Source organism: Coturnix japonica, chromosome 2, assembly GCF_001577835.2.
Source record: "Coturnix japonica isolate 7356 chromosome 2, Coturnix japonica 2.1, whole genome shotgun sequence".
Lineage (NCBI taxonomy): Eukaryota > Metazoa > Chordata > Aves > Galliformes > Phasianidae > Coturnix > Coturnix japonica.
In genome coordinates this window covers 45556364-45574833 of record NC_029517.1, presented here as the reverse complement: position 1 = coordinate 45574833, position 18470 = coordinate 45556364, and the positions used below count along the sequence as shown (strand labels likewise).

Below are 18470 nucleotides of genomic sequence, written 5' to 3'. Positions count from 1 at the left end.
GTACATTTGTATGAAGTGTACTGAGTGAAAAAGGAAGAGAGATAGTTAATATTCTGCAGTGTGATCCACCTGCTGACCTAAAGCAGTTTTGTTGAGCAGTTTTGCTCCACCCTGGTCAGGTTCCAGGATCTTCTATGTGCTTAAATTCAGCAGCTTGAATCACCAGTTGCATAGTTTATATAGATAGTCACCTGTGCTTAAATACAAAAGGACATACCATTGTCTCAACACTTAGTGGGCATCTCTGCTATTTCTATTGTCCTAAGTTTATTTTGGTTTTGGAAGAGCTGGTCCCTGCTGCCAGTGTAACCTTTCAGGTGTCCTCAGGAAAGGTTCTGCCTAAAACAAGAGTGATGGTCAAAAAGCATGTTATGCTTTTAGATGCTCCGACTTTCTCTCCCTGCTGGAGTTCAGTGGAACTGTCTCAGACAGATACAAATGGTTCTTAAGGTCACTTATTGAGATGGATCTCTCCTGAAGGGCATTAGCATGGTTAGCAACCCTTGCTGGGAAAGGAGGGAGTTTTTGGCTGCTTTTGAAGGAGAGTCCAAACTGGAGGTAATACAGCTAGAGTTGGTACCTCTTCTTACACTGCACGTTTGTTTTTTCTTAAATGAAGGCAAAAAAAATTAAGATGCAAACACTTTTTTTAACACTTTGATAAGCACAGTCCAGTAATTCTGCTGGAAAATTTTTCTGGGGAGCTGCCTAATTCACCAAGAGCAAAGAAAAATAGTTTAAACCATTTTCATACAGCTGAAGCGGTAACAGTGAATTTACTTCTGTAATAGGCAGTTGACAATAAAGAGACAAGATAGCGCTGTTACCACCCTGGGGGAGTTTTGTTTTAAATGCAGTCCTGTACAAAGTAGTGAGCTTGTGGTGGCAGGAGGCCTATTTTGCAGCTGTGAATGAGCACTGGAATTCCATCTCTTAACCTTAAATAGATAGATACAAAGCTGGTTACTTGAATTTACCCAAAGCACAGGTTTTATATCTGAAAACAGTTGCTTTTAAGAGGACAGATGCACCTTCTTTCAAGATTATGTGGATCAAGCATGGCTGTTCCTACAGTATTTCCCCAAAGTTTTTTATACTCTGATTTCTATTTTATTTTATTTTATTTCAGTTTTTCCATCTACTTTGTTGTTAATATTGATTGTAGTTGCTGCAATCCCCAATTAGCACCCAGTTTGTTCACCTGTTGCCTCCTGTCAGCTACTCAGTTGCCGATAACTCTTTCCTTATCTTTCTCCATTACAAACTCATCACCCTGTTGGGTAAAAAAAGTAGCATTGTGACAATTTGTTAGCTTGCTGCTTTCTCCTCTGCTACCTGCAGCATCAGGCATTTTCTGTCTCTCCTCAGATGATGGAAGAATCATGGAATGGCCTGGATTGAAAAGGGCCATAATAATCATCTAGTTTCAAACCCCCTGCTATGTGCAGGGTCACCAACCACCAGACCAGGCTGCCCAGAGCCACATCCAGCCTGGCCTTGAATGCCTCCAGGGATGGGGCATCCACAGCCTCCTTAGGCAACCTGCTCCGGTGTGTCACCACCCTCTGTGTGAAAAACTTCCTCCTAGTATCTAACCTAAACCTCCTCATGTCTCCGTATAAAACCATTCCCCCTTGTCCTATCACTGTCAACCCATTCCATTTCCTGTTTATATGCTTCCTTCAAGTACTGAAAGAATGACCTTCTCTGACTCAATGCCACAATTTTGTCCTTGCTACTCTGGTTTCTCATCTCACCAGAGCATATACCCGACTTCCAGACTGGCTTACAGACAGTATAGAACTTACAACCATGTTGTTCTCTTGAGTGATTTGAGCAAAGAGCAGCCTTGGCCTGACCTGACCCAGACTTTGCTTTATTACAAGTGCTTAAAGGCTTACATTGTCTTTGGCACTACAAACAGTCTGAGAGCTTCATCCCAAGGTTATGTGACTATGCTGAGGTAAACATCCATATGTTCTAACACTTATCCTCAGTGTCTTTAAGGACACTTTTTATAAAAATATCTGGTGGCTGAGGCACTTCTGATAGGGAGGGCAGTAAAGATATCTATACATTGTGCAGTGGTGGCCACAAACTGGTACTTCAGAGGCAAATCTATTTTTACCTTGCCTGTAAAATACTATATTCATACGAGTTCTTCGGGGAGAATTTCCAACTAAGCATGACTGCTTCTTGTTCTTAGGCAATATTGGCAAGATGACAAAAAGCCTTATCAAATTATAATAACCGTTTGCATGTCTTAAGATAGATATAGTTTACTTTGAAGCTTTTGTGAATAGATGTTATCTTCTGTCAGATCTTCACCTCTTTCTCAGACAGTTTCTGTTTGGGAGGTTCATCGTGAAAGAAGGAGCAGGGATCTTGTTCTCCTGGTGTTCACATAGCTCTTCATCAAAACACTCTGCCTTGAGGACTCTTTTCATGAGCTGTATATTTTTGTTCTGCTGTGCTTTTTGAGCAAAGTGTGTGGTCACTTTCCAAAAGTTTTAGGGGGTTGCATTTGTGATTATGTCTTTCATGAAGAAACAACCAGGCTCCCAAACATCGTCTCTCAAGCTTGCAAAGTTACAAGGCACACAGGTCGCCAGAACTGTTTTGCTGCTTGTATAAGTAGGTGAGTGTGGAAGCTTTGAGCTTTTCAAGATCCTTGGTTCACCTGTGGTATTCTGCTAAGGAAAACTGAGCAGAGTATGTTTTTCCTTTTTGTGGCATTCCTACGGGGACAACCTAGTGCATGTGCACATTTGTGAGCACACTTTTGAAGAAGGGAGTTTCTTGCCCTGGATAGACAAAGTCCCAGGAGGAAGCTGGGGCTGCCTTTAGGTGAGGTGAAATGCAGCATGGCCTAATGAGATGGGAAAGCCCAAATGTTTTGTGACAGTTGTGACGTTAAGGCTACACCATTAAGGAAATCAGATTACTACTATGCTTTTTAGACCCAGCTATTGTGTGTTTGTATAATACTGACCGCTTCCAAGGACAAATTTATTTATTTATTTATTTATTTTTCATTATTACTGGAAGAACTGAATGGCCTGCTTTAGGATTGCCCTAAAAGTGATTCCTGCTAAAATACATGTGTCCAAACTGGTTGGATAATCTGCTTGATGTGGCTGTTTCTCTTGTGCTCACTACAGCTGTAGAGTGGCAAGTAACACAGAAAACCTCCAAGAGGAAATGAGAAATAAGACTGGCAGGATTTTAAGCTTTGAAAACTGAGCAAGTTATCTTTATGGACAGCCCACCCTAGTGCTATGAATGTAAATGCCTTTGGTCCTTAAAACCAGATTCTATGGCTTGTTCAGTAGTTCCTCTTCTTCCCTTACTGGGGTGTGCTCCTGCAGCACATCCTTACTTAGGCAATGCATGCTTCTTGACTAGTATATGTTGGCCCTACGCGAAAAAGTAAAAACAATAATGAACAAAACAAACCCTGACAATACTTGTGGTCAGTTAGAGAGTACTTTCTTAAATGCTTGCCATGATTTTCCAGAAACTTTAGGAAACCCACCTATGTCACAGAAATAAACTGCAGTTGCCAATAGTGATTTCCACTGTATTGAATACAAGCTGATACAAACTCAGGCCTATTATAGATGCCTTGCACTTACTCTTCTGAAACGCAGGTGACCCAGTTCACATCTGCTGGTATGTGGATGTTATCCATCGCAGTCGATGCTAAGCTGTGTGCTCAGCAGCACATGCTGCATCACTCTGTAACAGGTGTCCACTACAGCCCTGTTTGGAAGGATGTCAGGTCATGCTGGAGCCTGGCTTTAGCTCGTTTAGTGTAGGCACTGTTGTCAACTGCTACAGATCATTTCAGACTGCGTTAACAGTCTCAGCGAATGAGCGAACGTAGTTCATGAAAATTACATTAAACTGACTGAGCACAAAGAGAATCTTTAGCTGGAAAGTCTTATGTATTACATCTATGAATTCCATCTGAACATAAAAAAGAATTGATGTGGTGACTCATCTTTTCATGTATCATAATCCATTAGATGACAGCGTTTTCAGAAGTATGGGAACAACTAGGATTATTTTGATGTCCTCTGCAGCATGCAGCATAAATTTGCTTTCTCTTTTTTTCCCTGTCTCTTCCCTCCCTCCAACTGACTGCGTCTCTCTCTTTTCCAATTTATCTGGATTAAACAAGTCTCTGATTATTCTTTATGCCACTGCAAATAAAGTCATTCTCAGAAACAGATGTCGAAAGAGCCCAGTGAAATAATCCTGGAGGCAGATGCAGTCTTCCATAAGCTGCCAAGCTCATGGTGCAATCAAAGTGATGAAACAAAATGGAACAGGCTGCAGAAAAAGTAATTAAATTATAGTTCCATTGTAGAAGCACATTTTAAAATTACTGAGATTCAGAGCCCATAATGCTAGTATTATAGTTGAAAGAATACTTGCCATGGGTCATGAGCATTTTTTTTAACAGTTATTAATCATGCTTGACTGGAAAGACATGTGTAACCTACAACAAGCTTTGGCTGTAGTTGTGCCAAAGGAAGCTTTTGTTCCCTGAAGAGAATTGTATCAAAGGCCAGAGTGTCCTATTATTGCATGTGCAATAGCAAAGTGCAGAATCTGAAAAAGGGCTTTTCAAATTTCAATACAGAGTACTGGAGGGGGGTAGGGGGAATGAAGAAAATAAGCATTGTATCTTAGTGAATACTAGATCACATCCTTTTTTTTATTAACAATTTACCTTACTCGTTATCTAAATAATGGTTAAAAAGTCTATAAAACACCAGTCTTCTCCCTAACTTAGATAATGTCAAGATTCTTGTGAAAATGGAAAAGAGACACGAAACGTACAGAGCTCTAAAAATGAGAGACTTAAAAGACCTCATTAGCTCTTTCAACTCTTTTCCCTTTCCATTATAAAGTGAATCAGTAGAACAGCTGATATAATTTTTTCTTATGACATTTTTCAATAGCCAGTATCTAAACATTCCTTGTGAATCTGTTGACTTTCATATTAAAAAATTGAATGATAAGATCCATACTGCCTTTGCAACATTGTAAAATTGTACTATTTTGGTTTTCAATTTCAAATATATGTTTTGTATTTTGAAATGTAGATAATGGAATACAAAAACAGCAAATTGAAGTCTGTACTAAATATCAGAAAAATAACTTATTTGGCTTAACAGAACATATTACACCATACAGACACTCACACACTAATAGCTTCAAAATTTGATATATTGGTTCAATTTGAAATTGATGTAAATTTTGCAAGCTAGAACTTCTTGTAAATTATATGCTGTATGTCTGAATTCTTCTTAAGACCTGATCCAGCATTCCCAACATTAAGTGTCTTGGCTGAACTCAGTGTATCTCTTCTAAAGCTTCAAGGAAGCTTTCTGTAGCCATTCTTAATGGAAATGCCAGATGCAATGCTGCTTCTCGAGAATATTTTTCAGCCTGAGAGATACCCCTAACAGGTTTTGAAAGCAGAAATTTAGCTTTAATTACTTCCTTTCTGGTAGTTATGTCATCCTTACATCAGCCAACCACGCTTGCAGCATCCCAGTTTCTCATCTTCAGTTCCCCTAAATATCACTAGTATTTCTGGAATATTGCCTTATTGCTGGCTGAACTCCATTGCTTTCTTTATTTCTAATGTACTCCTAATACTGGCCTCTAGTTACCAATGTAGATATTACCCAAACTTCAGCAATGGTTTTTGCTTCTTTTGTGGTTTTTTTTCCCTTCCTTTCTTATTTTCTTTCCTTTTTATAAGAATCCATTCCCCAGTACTTTTCTAGAGTTGCTGCAATAAGTCAGCAATTACTTTCTCTTGAACTTTACTTTTTTTTTCCTTCAGATGAGCAAATGAACCACTCCACGGTCTCACACCAAAGGTAGGAAGGGCAGCACCAAACCCTTCACAACAACATGGGTCCTGTCTTGTTCTTATAAGGAATACAGGACCAAATTTTGCATTCACTTACATTCAGTAAACTCTGTTAAACAGATGCATATGTGCAACAAAGCTACTAAAGTAGACGAAAAAAAATATCAAATGTGTACCGCATGTCTTTTTAAAGAACTTTTGGAGGGAGTTCCTAGGAACATGGAAGCTTTTTTAGTGATTATATTATTTCACTTCCACAGTCCGTTCCTCTCGCTTTTCTCTCATGATCAATTCGAGTTGTTCAGACTGGAGAAGGCTCTGGGGAAACCTCACTGCAGCCTTTCAATATAAAAAAAGTAGGCTTTCAGGAAAGATGATGAAATACTTTCTACCAGGACCAAGGGCAACCATTTTAAACTGAAGGAGGGTAGATCTGTATTGAATATTAGAAGGAAATAAATTAAATTAAATTAAATCACTATTTATGGTAGTGACTTCATTCCTGTAGGATGTCCCTGCCTATGGTGGGGAGGTTGGAAGTAGATAATCTTTAAGGTCCTTTCCAACCCAAAACATGCTGTAATTTTGTGTGTCTGGCTTTGAGTTGCAGAGCAACTAGTGTATGTCTGCTGACCCACCTGCTGGAAGCTCTGCTAGAAGTTCACCCTATGTCTGTACCAGATTTTCCCTTGGTGGAAACATGACCTCTCCTCTAGTTAGACTGTGGCTCCATGAAATTTGTTTGAACTCCAAAGATAGGACATCCCTGTATCTCTTCAAAATGTTTTTGAAACAAGTCAGGGAGTTTGTACCTACATACATATAAATGTGTCTATGAAGAAAGGGATTGAAAAATAAGTAAAAGGATGGATGCTTTATGAAGTGTTTCAGTTCAGCAGCATTGTGAAGCAAACTAGCACTTTATGCAAAATATTTCCTTTTCAGTGGTTGTACAGGAGTAGCAAATGGATAGCTATAGCACTGGTTCCTGCAGGGCTAAAACAAGACAGAGTACTTCACTTTACAGCTGGCACTTTTAAGTCATTAATAAATAAACTATTTGATTTTTCTTAGCTTTTGACTACTTCATCAATTAGATTTGCTTTTTGAGTTTTCAAGATTCTCCTTGCTTATATCAGTGACAAACATATTGATTTAGGTTGCTTAAATCTTGACATGTGCTTGGCTCTTAACTCTGAGTATTGACTGTCCATAAAGAAGCCATTTATTGAGGACTGAGTATTTTTTATCTTTTTTTTTTCACCCTTCTTAAACCTATTTTCAAAGAACACGCTGGAAATTTCCTGATTTTCATTCCCACTGCACAGTCTTGGGTTTCATAGTGTAATTCTTGTAATACTATTATTTTTTACTAATCACCAGTGATAAGCAACCTGAATATTGATTTTGTGAGCATGACTTTTGATGACAAGAGTTCCAACAAACTGACAGGGCAATGCAAGCTTGCTTTTCATTTTTCTTATTGCCCCTGCGAATGACAAAGTCTTCAACAACACTCAGCCTATATTTGCATCTGTTAGGATTGTGTTCTTGCTGGACCAATTTCTCTTTTCTTCCCTTTAAGAATTCCCAATTTATCCTTGCCTTAAACAGGCATGAGTGTGGGATCCCAGAAGTGGTCCTTTGACTCACACTGACGAAAGTGACACCAGTTCCCTTGTGACAGAGCAATGGGAGCTCGTCTTCTTCCCTCCTTAAGATGTTTGGGTTTTTTTCCTGTTAATGAGTATTTATTTATTCATCTAGAGAGCTTGAATGGATTTTCAAATCACAACCTTGTAAATAACATAATTAAGGTGATTACAGAAGTGACATTTTTGCTTGTTTGTGTTGGAGATTCAATTATATCAATATATAACATTTTTCTACTTAACAAGATGAAATGTATTATTACTATTAGCTTATTTTCCCTAGCCAACAAACATGTTTTGTATTTGATTGAGTGAAACAACTGACTCATTCATCAAGCTAGAAAAGTGTACAAAACTTTCAACTTGCAAGTAGGTTTGACAAATATTCTATGTCTAAGGCAGATATCATTTGAACATTGATGCAATTATAGGAATACAAGTAGATTTAAATACCTGTTTATTCTGTGCATAGTAGAAACATACCTCATGGGTCAATTTTTCCTATTAAAGAATCTCTCATATTTCTTGAAATATTTTACAGTAATAAAATATAAATAGTAAAATAGTAAAAACAGTAGGTTTTTTTTCTCTCAATCAGTGAGGAATTATCAGAATTCTTCTCTCAAAGAAAGTTATAATTCTTCATTATGCATGTGAGACTATTTTTGCTTAAGATAAAGCTGTCTTTTAAAAAAAGTCATGCTTTTCTTAATACTCGCTTGTTAGATCATGGTTCATCAATCTTTAATGATTGTCCACATCTATCATATAAAAAGTACCCAAATTAATTTCCAGCATATGATTGTATGCTGTGCATATATATATATACACACACAATATGCAATATATACTATAGTCATAGGACCATATAATCTTTTTCTATGTGTATTTATAAACCTTGCTCACTGAAAATATTTTGGAAATAGAGCATGTGAACAATTTCTCTGTTCAGTGAGAACGAATATGGTTATTTTTAAATCCACAAACAAAATTTGTTTGCTCCAGAACATTATAAGTTGTCTTATTTGCTCTGAAGTAAATTGAAGTAAATTTGCAACTGAGACGTTATTTCAGAAAGCTAAATACATCTATAATATGTGAAAGTCATGTATTTCACTTTAGGGAAGAGATAATTTAGCAAATATAACACACACTGACAATGTTTTGGTCATCCAAACATGTGGATGGTTTGGGTTTTTTTGTTTTTTTTTCCCAAGAATAATGTGGACTGAAAATCTTTTTTGATGTGATAGGATTTAAGCATTATTTCCTGTGCTGTTTTCCTTAGCTTCACTGCGACAGACATCTTTCTTTATTAGCTTTATTATATAAAAATAAAAGTATTATAAAAAGCTTTATGCAACTAAGCTGGAATATTTACAGATAAGCAAGTAAAGCAAAATTTCTATTTAAAACCTGAAAAAAAAAAAAAAAAAAGAACACATAAGAAAGAGAAAAAAACAAATGCTGAATTTGAGGATTTTGGAGCTAGAGGATAAAGTGGCAGGTAAAGCTGATTTTGTTCTCAAAGCTATGATTAGAAAATAATCTCTAGTGGATAGCTGGTCCACCATATGTGAATATTGTCTTCCCTGATCTTGAGAACTGCCAAGTCCATGATAAAGCTCACAGTTAATTGCATTCAGCCCCATTAGGAAAGAGAAAAAAGCACTCTGTGGTCAATCCTGAATTCACATATGAATCTTAGAGAATATTTGTACAGTATAATTTATGGTGAACTGCTGGCATTAACGTGGCCACAACTTTCCTATTTGTGGAGGAGTTTATGTTTTATTAGGCTAAGATTACAGCTTCCATCTATGAGAGCTGTTAGCCGGATGGCTTTTTTGTATATACAGAAGAGTTAGCTGCCAAGTGAATCTGTACCAAGTATTGCCATATGTATTGTTGTGTTGCTGTTGTTGTTGTTTTGTTCTTATTTCACAGCAAACTGTAAAGATACTCTTTATTCTTGTCAAGGTAATTCTTTCTGGAATAATTATAGGGGGAGAGAAAAAGAGTTAGAAAGATGGAAGATATCACTGGGAAAAGAATCACTGTGTTTTCCATAACTTGGAAATAACTCAGGAAGTTTCCCTTGGGATCTCAGATTTGTTTTATTTGCTGAAGGCCATTATGCAGCATCTCTGGATTTCCTGATACTTAATTTCCATGCAGTTGATAGCATTTATTGCCTGATGGACATATGATGTTTTCTGAAGGGATAATTTTCTATATTTTGGCAGCATGTATCTGTCAATTATGATACAGCATCATAACTTGATATTAATTGACTTAAGATAGGTAATTCATCGTAATTGAATCATAATAATCATAATAATTCATAATGATACAATGGCCTACATGATGTTTCTGTGAGCTTTCTTCCGATAATAAATTCTTTATGCTCTACTGTTTACTTGAAAGGCTTTACCAAAAATGTTATAAATGAAAGAGTAAATAAATCTGTTGCTGCTTATTTCTTTAAAATAAATCAAAGAGCAAACATGCAGTATCATTGGCTGAAGTATATGCTTTTTGAACAACATGAGCAAAAGTAGTCAGTTTAAAGAATGGGGCTCCCATATGTCAAAAGCCTACATCATTGGGAATAGAAGTCTGTCTGTCTCTAATTTTTTGCTATTTTCTTCAGAGATTATTTGATATCTGGTGATGATCTTCAGAAAATGAGAAACATGTTAGTCCTATAGGGTAAGAGTATTTAACATTTCAGGGAGAACACAAAAAAAAACTTACTCTATAGGTAGTATAATTTATTCCCCTGACTAAATATGTTAACCATGTTCCTCAAGGAAAATAAAAAGGGTACCTCTTTATATACTTCATAAAATTACACTGGAAAGGCAACACTCCTGGTGTTTTACCAGCTTTTATATTTGATACATAAAAGTTGTTGAGCTATTTTTTCGCAATCTATTATTTTCTTACAAATTTCACATGTCTTTGGTGATCCTACTACTTCCAGATATCTGTAATAACTACAGAGCTTTACAGATCAGAAGTACACAGATTTGTACAATAATCAACAATATCAACTTGCCTGGTCCACGATACGACGATTTAATGGAGTCAAGTTCTGTAGATTTTGTTCACCTCATTAAGGAGTCAGAGATAAACATTAAATCTATTTTGGGATATAAATTATAAGGATGTGAATAAAATATATAATCTCCTTCCTTTGCATACAATCCTATTCAGTAATTTGGGAGATGGAACTGGCAAGGTAGAAAGGTTGATGCTGCACCTGCTTCCTTAGCTATTGTTCCTTAATCAGATTCTCTGGTAAGGTTTCTGTATAAAGGTGAAGTGCTTTTAAGGCATATTTTCTCTTTTACAAACAGTAGTTATTGAGAGAGAAATCATTTGAAGAGTTGTTGTTACGACTGTTATGTTATTGTGGGCATCCTGTGAGCCTTTTGTTCTTAGTAACCACAGAAGGTTTAGTAACCTCACTATGGTTTAGTAACACCAGATGCCTTTATCCTTCAATTGATATACAGACTGAAGAAGTGTACATTTAGCAAACATCCAATCTTCCTTTTTTTACTTTAACTGAGGCCATAAACAGACGATGATAATTACTACTTAGTAACATTTCTGAGAAGAATATCCTCAAAATAAAACAGTGTGGAGTTGGCTTTGCATCTGATTTTGCTTTGGGTTTGGTTGTTGTGTTGCTGTTTAAAGTTCTACCCATGTATTTTTTGTATAATTACACTGTTTAGTCCTTCAGCATCCAGAGATATTACTTCTAAGTGACAAGCCAGAGATAGTAACTGTTTAGCTTATAAAATTAAGGAAAAAAAATAAAAATAAAAAATTTGTCAGCTTGTTTTTAAGTTGAAACCTTAAATATATGGGTGAATGAGTACATTTTTATTGATAGTGCTGTCAGTTCTTGTCTTATAGTAATTTTCTTCCATTTCCTTTAGCCACCTTCTCCTCCTTTCCTATATTCCTTTCAGATTAAATGAAAGGATAAAAATCATGTAAGTAGCATAAATATGTCCCTGAAGATCTCTGCTGAAAGTGCAGGTCCATGCTTCTCATCATACTTCCTGACAGTGGCTCTTTCAATTCCTGAGAGGTCTCCCTCCACATGGGAGGCTTCTGATCAAGAGAACTTAGGTACAGCCTCTCATGGCTTCCCGTGGTTTGATTTTCTCTGGTCGTCTTTGTTCACTCTTACTATATTTTCTTGATAACGACGCTTTATTTTTCCTCTTAAGAAAAAAAAAAAAAAAAAAAAAAGAGTTCTTGCAAAATGAACCAAACTTTTAACTGTTGCCTCCATAGCATCAGTGAATTACCTGCTCATGATAATTCTCTTTGTTCATCTTCAGGTTACTTAGTCTTCTTGTTCAGCTGCTGCCTGTTCCTGCTTCCCATCCCTAAGGCTTGATCGTCTGCTTAGCTCCCCCTCCTTTGGGATGGTTCCATATATTGCTGAAATGACAGATGTACTGTGAGTGAGTGGATGTTCTTATGTTTTCCTTTATTTAAGTTTTCTTCTTCTGAACCAAGTGAAGCATGGGAACTAGATGAAAACATTTAAGTGTCCTCATTTAAAACAGATACAGTTTCTGCCTAATGTCACTGTATTTTCCCCCATTCTATTCTCTGTTTAAATATCTTCCAGTGAAACAACTGGAATTGGTACTTTTGAATTATATCTTTAGATTCCTTCTTGCTTTCTTCACATTTACATCTTTTTCCTGATGATTATGAAACACCACAGTTAAGTTCAAGAGCCCCTTCTGAGGGTCAAACACTGCGAAAGCTGTGCTCGATGCTCTTACCAGTTTTGTCTTTTGACAAGCTCTGCTCATAACTACGCTATCCACCTTTCATTTACCAAATTAGGCTTTCTCCTTGGATGTTTTAAGGTGATACTTTCACACTGATTACTCTCAAAGTGTTATCTACACCAGCCAGCTGAAGCTTCATCTCTTTTTCCCGTTTCTCCCTTTCTTTCCTCTCTGTGTCTCTTCCCGTGTTTCTTTGACTGTTCAAGTTCACTCCATGCACATTGCTTTGTTTATATGGATCTTTCAGATGAGTTTGTTGATTTTTTTTGCTTGGCAGATTCATGACTGCCAATTTATTTTAGCTTTAAACTCAGAAATGCATTACCTGACATCTGCCTTGGCGTACCATAATGATTTTCTTAATCGCTGGCATCTCTACCTGCTGTGGGGTCAAAGACCCTCCTATCCTGCATACCTTAAATGCCCATCTGGGAGTTCTAAAGGAAGTATTTTTCAGCACCGTGCAGCTATTGTCACTACAGTCATTTGTTTATTATCTTGGATGAGGATTTGCTTCTTTGACTGTTAGGAGGAAAGCGGATCATGACATTGACTTTTCCGTTCACTTTTCATGTCTTAGACCCATGACAGACATCTCACACTTCTTCCTCTGCTGCGTGGACTCATAACCTCTGTGTGTGTCATGTCACTGCCCTTTAGCCCCAGAGGTCATCTTCGAGCTTATATTAATTCAGGGAGTTTCATTGAGGAACTACGCTAGCCTTTGGAGTAGTCTTTGGAGGAAAACATGGCTTAACTGCTTGCTTTTTTATTCTCTTAATCTACCAGCAATTCTTGAAAAGTCATATGAGAAAATGAATGGCTCTTATGCAGTGAATGATGAGCATATATGCCAACTTGGGGTAGCAGATACTGAAAATGTATAGAAACACACACAGGTTAAAGACATTTGCATTAAACAAGTGTTTGTTTTATCATAATATTTAAAAAGCATTTGAATGCTTGTTTCTACTTACAGAGAATTTTTCACTTTTTACATGATAAACAACAGTAGAAATGTCTTCAGAAGTTCATGTTTAGCCTTGTAGGAGGCAAAGCTCTGCTGTTTGCTGGGACCCGTGTAATGCAATCTACTTTCCTTCAGTTTCTGGACCTAATTGTTATTACTTGTTATGATGCAGAGAATTTTGGATTTTGGATTTGGTGAATCCTGGTGCTGCATCCTGAGGCCAGAGCTGGCACACTGTCTGCTTGTTCTGTCACTGCTGTCCGTCTGTTGAAGCCAGGATAAATTGCATATAGCCTCACTCTTAACATTGCAATTGGCCGCAATAGCCTGTGCAGTATTCTCTGATCACCTGCAGAGTTCCTCTTTCTTTCCTCTGGAGTTAGGAAAAGTTTAACACTTTGACTTTCTCAAGACCCAGGAGTAGCCATGGGACCTCGTCACTCAGAGCTCCAGAAAGGAAAGCTCATACACAGAGGCACACATAAGCCAGAAACTCAGTAAATTGTTCAAAATGATGATTTTGCAAAGGAAAAGGAAATTATTTTACTAACTGAATATGTGCTTACATATGTCAGCAGTAGGTTTGGATGTATTGCTGATAGAAGGCTTTGTAGAGGGATCCATTCTCTTCCTTGTGCTGATTGGTCACCTCCCTGCACCCAGAGGTCAGGACCGGTACGTGTTTGTGATGATGTCTGCAGAAAAGAAGTGGTTAGATAAATAATAATGCATTTTATTTCAATCCGGGGATGTCTAGGGCAGCTGTAAATGACCTGACAAAGGAAGCACCCTTCTCTCTTCATGATCTATGTTCTATGTTTTTCTTCCTTATTCTGTGAGATTGCCCTCTTGCATTCATTCCCTTTGTATCTCACACAGCTGCGTGACTCCTTGCATGCACATGCATTCCCAGCCCTCCCCCGGACATCTGTTGTGCTTCTCAGCACCAGGTGCCAGTGTCTGTGTGTGCTGGGAGGAGGGGCAAAGATGAAATTCTGAAAAAAAAAAAAAAAACCGAAAAAAAAAAGTGAAATGGCCAAGATATTTTTTACCATATTTGTAATTTTATATATATATATATATATATATATATATATATATATATATAACTTCATATTTTTAAAAAAGAACGGAAAAGTTGCTAGCTAAAAATGCAGGTTTTATGGTTTTAATCTGGAAAAATTGTATTACATAACCAGGAAAATCTGGTATTAAATGTAGAGGTTGGCGGCCCTGCCTGCAATAGGGGAGTTGCAGCTTGATAATCATTGAAGTCCCTTCCAACCCAAGCCATTCTATGACTCTATGGAAAGTTCAGGATTGGGGATGGAGTGTTACTCTCTGGGAAAAGTATTTTCTGGGAAAAAAAATACTCCATGTGATTATACTAATGTAGCATCACAGAACACAGCAAAAGGCCATTCCAATTGTAAATTGTATCTCATCTAGTATTATTTCCTCACATGGGAATGCACTTCTTTAGAGATACAACCAGAACTTCATCACAGAATTTTGGTTGGCTCTGGATTGGAGAGTGAACAATAAGAAATACAGTGATTTTGTGCTCAGTTAGGAAAAATCAGATAAAATTAATGTACAGGAACAGAACTTTTGGGGAATATGAGTATGGATTCAGACCAACTTCTTGAGAATTGGTCCATCAGTTGCTGTTCATTATACCTTCACTCAGGAATCACTGATTGCTGATGACTCAAGTCTATCATGGTGACTCTCGTATGCAGAGTCATAGAGACATTTAAGGTCGGAGAAGACTACTACGATGGTTGCCAACCCATCCTCCCCATGCCCACTAACCATGTCCCTCAGTGACACATTCACACATTCATTGAATACCTCCAGGGACAGTGACTCCTCCGACTCCACTGTACCACTGCCTCACCACTCTTCTTGAGAATAATTGTTTTTCTAATATTCAACCTGAACCTCCCTTGGCACAACTTGAGGCCATAAGAACACATTTCTTATGCTCTTTCTTCACACATCTGCTGTTCACTTCTCTTATAGTTAACATGCTCAGCTATACGGACTGCTTTAGTCAGTGCTTAGTGGCTATTATGATGTAGTTTAATTACTTGATGAAATTGTGAGACTTTCTCCTACACTTTCTGGGGAATAACCCAAGCTATCCAAACTCATGGCCTGCGTGTGCGTTGTATGCTCTGTAATATAGGCCTGAAAAGGACAAAATTAATTTAGGATATTTATGACTTAGTAGATGACTGAAAATCTGCAATTTGTCATTAGGAATTAAGAAACATCTTCCTTCTACTTAGAGCTGAAGCTTGAACTGTGTCTGTGGAGGGACTGAGCCACCCCTGGGCCTGGCAGACAAAATCTAAGTGAGACAGTGCCCAGATTTACAGCAGCAAGTGGCTCTTAGTTACTCAGTTGTCTTTGATAATGTGTCATCTGCTGTTACTGGTAGGGATCAGTGTTTAGGATCAGAATTAATTTCTAGCTGGAGAGAAAATAAAAATCTCTCCCCTGCAAGAGCAAACAGAATTTTAACAGAGACAGAAAGAGAGAGAAATGGACACAGTGCCAGGCACATGTAAAAATGCTTTTATGTACTGCATGTACACACCACAAAGGGTAACAGGGAAAAGTGCTGTTAAGAAGACGCTGTATTTCCCTTCGTTGTGCTCTGTACTTTCAGCCTTGGAACAATGGAAGTTAAGAGAATTTTTAATGTTTCTGAAGGGAATTTATCTTGTAATTGGTGAATGGCTGGAGAGAATTGGTAGGGAAAGGGTAATAATCAAAAGAGCCTTTTCAGCAGTCCAGCAAATCAAAGAGAGGAATGTTAATTGGTTTGTACAACATATTATTGGTTCAGAGTAGCTTTGGACACTCAAATTGTGCTTTTTATCCTTCTCTCTCTGTAGGTTGATTAAGTGAAGAGGAAAAAAAAACCAAAAACACAACGAAGCGGCTTCCAAGTATTGAAGATCCAAGGCCAGGATGAACCCGAAGGACTCAAAAGTGTCTGAAGGAGGTCTCAATGTCACACTTACCATACGCCTTCTCATGCACGGCAAGGTGAAGTATTTCTTGTGGCCACAGCATTTGCCTGTTCATTGAACATGTGTGTGCCATCACAGGCCAGCAGTGATATTGACAGAGCTCTGCCCCTCCTCTTCTAGTTAGAATCAAAAGCACCACTACTGTGACCAAAAATCAGCCCCCTTCTTTCAAGTTCTTATATGTAAGAATGCTCTGCAGCCCCATTCTTGAAGACAGAACAGGTCAGGGTTCAAGGTCAGGCTGGACAGGGCTCTGAGTACCCTGATCTAGCTGTGGATATCCCTGTTCATTGCAGAGGAGCTGGACCAAATAACCTTTACAGGTCCCTTCCAACTCAAAAGATTCTATGATTTTGAGTTCATCGGAAAAAGCCTTGCTTGTAACAAACCTGTTTTGATCAGTTCTGGTGGCAAAAATGAGTTCTTGTATGGATGATTAGCCAAATTAGACAAATCTTTGCCTGAGAATGACCTGCGTACAGCTCGTCTTTCTCTTCATTTGCTGGACTTCACAAGGTTGTGGTTGGTTTTTTTTTGAGTTATCACAACATTGATTTGTGTGAAGTAATTGTCACAGAATTACTGAATATTCCTGTTGAATTCAAATGGAATAGCTCTTTGTTATTCTGATGTAGCATCTTATTAGAGCAAACCCTCGATATAACAAGCATTTGTCCAGGTCCCCCGAGGGCTTGTTTTGGAAGGTTGACTGTAATTTCATTGCTGTCCAGCACAGCACTTAAACACACAGATAAGTGTGAAATCTGTGCCATAGACAAAGTGCCAATTCAGTATTGTCAGACTTAACAGTCTGATAGCTGTTTATTGCACATTATCAGATCACAAAATGAGCTTTTAATTAAAAAACACATTTCACTGGTTAGTTTGTATCATTTGCATCAGCCGCACCAAGCATTTTTGGTTTAAGGAATGAATGCTATATAAAGCAGAAGGTTTTGGCTCTTTCTTAACAAGGGATATTAAATGTATTTATATACTATTCTGCAGATCAAATTTGTATGTGTAATTCTAAAATGCAGGAATTTAATTGAAAAGCAAAAAGCATATTTAGATTTTGAAAGCAAGGCATGTTTCCAACCTATTCCATAAACCCACATAAATAGGAGATTAAGGTATCTCCTTATATACGTTACTTATGGAAATAATGGGAAATTTGGGGGGAGGGGGGCCAGTTTCAGCTTTCAAATTAAAAGCAAATGGAAATATATATATATATATATATATATGTATATATAGTATTACAGATCAAGTTATGTATTTTCTCTGAAATAGGCCAACATTTTGGTTGATATTTTTCCCCAGAAATACTCAGCTTCAGGCAGGCATCTGGTACATAAAATCTACATTTTAAACAGGGATCTGTCAAACAAATGTAATAATATTCTTTTTTACTGAGAATAAAACTGTGCACGTCTGCACTCAGAATTAGTTCCTAGGGGTCAGTTGCACTGGGTTCCGGTCCCCAGGCCAGAAAGGCATGGGAACGCATCCATATCCTGGTTGGTGTAACCTACTGACTTCAGGCATACAGGAGTATGACTCTTTCAGAGTCATGCCATTAAAGCAAAGATCAAGTATCTGTCATTTTTCAGAATGATTTAGTTAAGATGTGGCCTGGAGTTTTGTAGTTTTGTGGTTTGGTGGTATTGTTTTCTTCTCATGAAACAATGGATACGTTAACGAGAAAGAAATTAGAGCTAATTTTCTGTGTTAAATATAGTTGATTGGGTATGCGGTCACTTTTAACAGCATTGGATGTTGTGTGTCCAATCTTCAGTGCATGTTTAGCCCCAGGGGTTTAAATTAAACCCATAAAAGCTCTGAAACTCAAAGCCTAAGTGGGAGTATACTGTGCATCCGCAGCTAACAAGGCACAATGGGTATACCATTAACTCCAGTATGCTCTAATCATGTGTCCAATTGTACCTAAAAACTGCAAAGAGCACATTAAATTAGGATTTATTTTGGTGATAAAAGTCAAAACCTTATGGTTTCTGTGATATCATTTCTGTGATTTAAACATAGTGATATTGAGGAATGAGAGACATCTGAGTCAATCTG

General features: G+C 37.5%; 1 protein-coding gene across 15 annotated transcripts in view; it reads left to right on the top strand.

Annotated features, from left to right (window-relative positions):
* LOC107309443 (poly(rC)-binding protein 3-like) overlaps nt 1-18470 on the top strand; it is a 456594-nt gene that overhangs the window by 388773 nt on the left and 49351 nt on the right. For 4 of the 15 annotated variants that reach the window (XM_032442439.1, XM_032442438.1, XM_015854261.2 and 1 more), the window contains exons 1-2: nt 11917-12035; nt 16251-16404. In XM_032442439.1, coding sequence (XP_032298330.1) covers nt 16327-16404 — 78 coding nt within the window. In that variant the 5' untranslated portion in view covers nt 11917-12035; nt 16251-16326. Of the gene's footprint in view, nt 1-11909; nt 12036-13996; nt 14020-16250; nt 16405-18470 lie in introns of those variants that run through there. The other 11 variants (XM_032442437.1, XM_015854257.2, XM_015854256.2 and 8 more) reach the window with 7 other exon arrangements.